Genomic DNA, 2,593 nt, shown 5'->3' on the forward strand with positions numbered 1-2,593 from the left:
CTACCCCATCTGTGTGGTTAGAGAGGCTGAGAAAGCACAGGGTTTTGGTTCTGTGGGAAGGAACGGGGCTGGAGAGTTAATTTACAGATTGGTTCTTATGAAAAGGAACCAGCTAAGAATAGCCCTGGGATGACATGTTCCTATCTTCTCCCGCTCATAAAGGAAACCATTTCCCCACAAGAAGCCAGAGCAGGTCACGAGTTGAGAGCCGAGAACTACAGCTCAGAGATGCTATTCTTGGATATCCTGAGCCCCTGTGGTTACCAGGGACCCTGAGTTGCGCAACACTCAGCATGACAACATCACTGTGCATAAAATTTTCCCCCCTCACCCCCAGATTCCATTTCCCCATCTGCCAGGGCTGCTTATAAAGAGAAGGGGCAATGGCTTCAAAAGCCAGAAGGACACGGGCAACAGAGAGTACCCAGTCCCATCTCAGCTCTCCTGACACTCAAGACCACACTCCATCGTCTGATCAGCATCATGAAGGTCCCCACGGTTGCCTTTGCTGTCCTTCTCTGCACCACGGCTCTGTACGGCCAGGTCTTCTCTGCACCATGTGAGTCTGTGCTGCTATAGCAGGTGTTCCCACTCTCTGGCCATGGGTAGACCACATCAATCTTTTCTGTGGTCTCAGAGACCCCAAGAGAAAAGAGAGAACTTCTTAACAGGTTACAAAACATCTTGATCTTTCTCTTCAGAACTTTTATTTTTATGTGGGTTCTCTCCTAGAACCCAATTCTGAGACTCAGGGCAGGAATAGGGGAGTTAGGGTCCCTTGTAAAGATAGCAAAACAAGGCCCTAAACAAATGAGTATACAAGAGGCTGATAACAGGCCTGGTTACTTCCTAGCAGTGCCATCCACTTGCCAGCTGGCCCTAGGTCTCCCCAGGAGTTCTGTCTTTGGGGTGTCTTAAGAGATGTCCTAGGCTTCTCCTTTACTAGGGTATGACTTCTTGAACCAGACAAAATTTCCTGGAGAGAATAGTCTGCTTGGATATCTGAGTCAAAGAAAAAGAGAGGGCTTACAGTGATGAGTCAGAAAGAAGGAAGAATAGAGACAGAAATGAAGACAGAGATGGGGCATGCCTGGGCAAACATGCCCAAATGCTCTCCAGTGACCTGGCCTCCCAGCCCCCACCCCAGGGATGAGGCTGCCTTCCTCACCTGCTCAAGGGGCAGATGTTGACTGGCCTTTCCTTCTGAACCATAGTTTGGGCTCACTCTGTCCCTTCCTCTACAGTTGGTGCTGACACCCCGACTGCCTGCTGCTTCTCCTACATCAACCGGCAGATTCAACAAAAATTCATAGCTGACTATTTTGAGACCAGCAGCCTGTGCTCCCAGCCAGGTGTCATGTAAGTGCCACTCTTCCTACGTAACCCTGGAGACAGCCCCTAAGAGCATAGGTCAGCCATCCTGGAAAGGTCTAATCTAGTGGGGTCTAACAAGTGGGCAGGATGTAGCTCTTCCTGATGTGACTGACTTTGGGGGGAAGGGGTAAACAGTGAGAAAGGGATGGGAAGAGGAGGTACAGGATCCTTTGAGGACCCCTTGAGTTCACGAGAAGCTCTCTAGATGACAGGCAGAGCATCCCTGAGCTGCCCAGGAAACAGGGCAGGATAGAGGAGCCTCAGCAGGACTAAGATCCCTTACCGAATCCACAGTGTTTGATCTTCTGCCTCTCTCTGCAGCTTCCTAACCAAGAGAGGCCGGCAGATTTGTGCTGACCCCAAGGAGTCCTGGGTCCAGAAGTATGTCACTGACCTGGAGCTGAACACTGAGTGACCTGGAGGCGGCGATGGATCCAGTGACCTCAGTAGGCCCTGTGGGGAGCAGGGGCCTGAGCCTCAGAAACATTCCCGTAACCTCCACAGCTACCTCCCCTATGGGCTGTTTCTTGCCAAACAGTCACACTCCTAATTTAAATTTAAATTTATTTATACTATTTAATTTTTATAATTTATTTTTATTGTCACATTGCATTTGTGACCCTTTGTTCTGAAAAACTCCAAGGCACTTTCTTCATCACCTTCCCCCTTTGCTCACAGTGTGCTTAGTGGTGGCTGAGTGTCTGTTGTCAGCTTATTCTAGGCAGACATGGTACCAGTCACCAAACTGACAAATACGTAGTGGGTGCTTTTGTTCTGTTGCATATCCAGCTGGTGAAATAATAAAGATGCTCTTTTAAGTCATGAACTGGCATTGAGTTTGAGTTCATCTTTCTGGCAAAGCAGAATCACTGGTTCAGAGGAATAATAGCAAAGAATAGGAAGATGTGGATTATAGGGATTTGGTAGGGTGAGGGTGGTATGGGAGTAAAGGTGGGAGAGGGAGGAAGGCAGAGACATAACCACAACTATCTACTGGAGCCACAGTTCCAGAACTTTGAAATTGAATGCTTTATAAATCAACTTATAATGTACCTGCCATAGAAAATTCCCTTCTTTTTCTCTTTTTTGAGGGGTGGGAGAGGTTGAGAAAAGGTCTTGCTATGTAACACAGGCTGACCTAGAACACACTACGTAGCCTAGGCTACTCTTAAATTTGTGATTCTCCTGCCTCAATTTCCTGAGTGCTGGATAACAGGCA

General features: G+C 48.1%; 1 protein-coding gene across 1 annotated transcript; it reads left to right on the forward strand.

The window, feature by feature from the left end:
* The first annotated feature begins 360 nt into the window (after positions 1-360).
* Positions 361-2,180, forward strand: LOC141413770 (C-C motif chemokine 3-like). The gene is made up of 3 exons (XM_074046252.1): positions 361-559; positions 1,245-1,359; positions 1,696-2,180. The coding sequence occupies exons 1-3, from the start codon at positions 484-486 to the stop codon at positions 1,787-1,789; spliced, it is 285 nt and encodes a 94-aa protein (XP_073902353.1). The 5' UTR covers positions 361-483; the 3' UTR covers positions 1,790-2,180.
* Positions 2,181-2,593: the final 413 nt, after the last annotated feature.

The sequence above is a fragment of the Castor canadensis genome, chromosome 11 (genome assembly GCF_047511655.1).
Source record: "Castor canadensis chromosome 11, mCasCan1.hap1v2, whole genome shotgun sequence".
In the NCBI taxonomy this organism is placed as follows: domain Eukaryota; kingdom Metazoa; phylum Chordata; class Mammalia; order Rodentia; family Castoridae; genus Castor; species Castor canadensis.

What these genes read in the sequence shown, in the direction of transcription:
- LOC141413770 (XM_074046252.1), top strand. Translation starts at nt 484, where the DNA reads ATGAAGGTCCCCACGGTTGCCTTTGCTGTCCTTCTCTGCACCACGGCT. An exon ending in CCAGGTCTTCTCTGCACCAT is followed by an intron (nt 560 to 1,244) that starts GTGAGTCTGTGC and finishes CTTCCTCTACAG; the next exon opens with TTGGTGCTGACACCCCGACT. An exon ending in TGCTCCCAGCCAGGTGTCAT is followed by an intron (nt 1,360 to 1,695) that starts GTAAGTGCCACT and finishes CTCTCTCTGCAG; the next exon opens with CTTCCTAACCAAGAGAGGCC.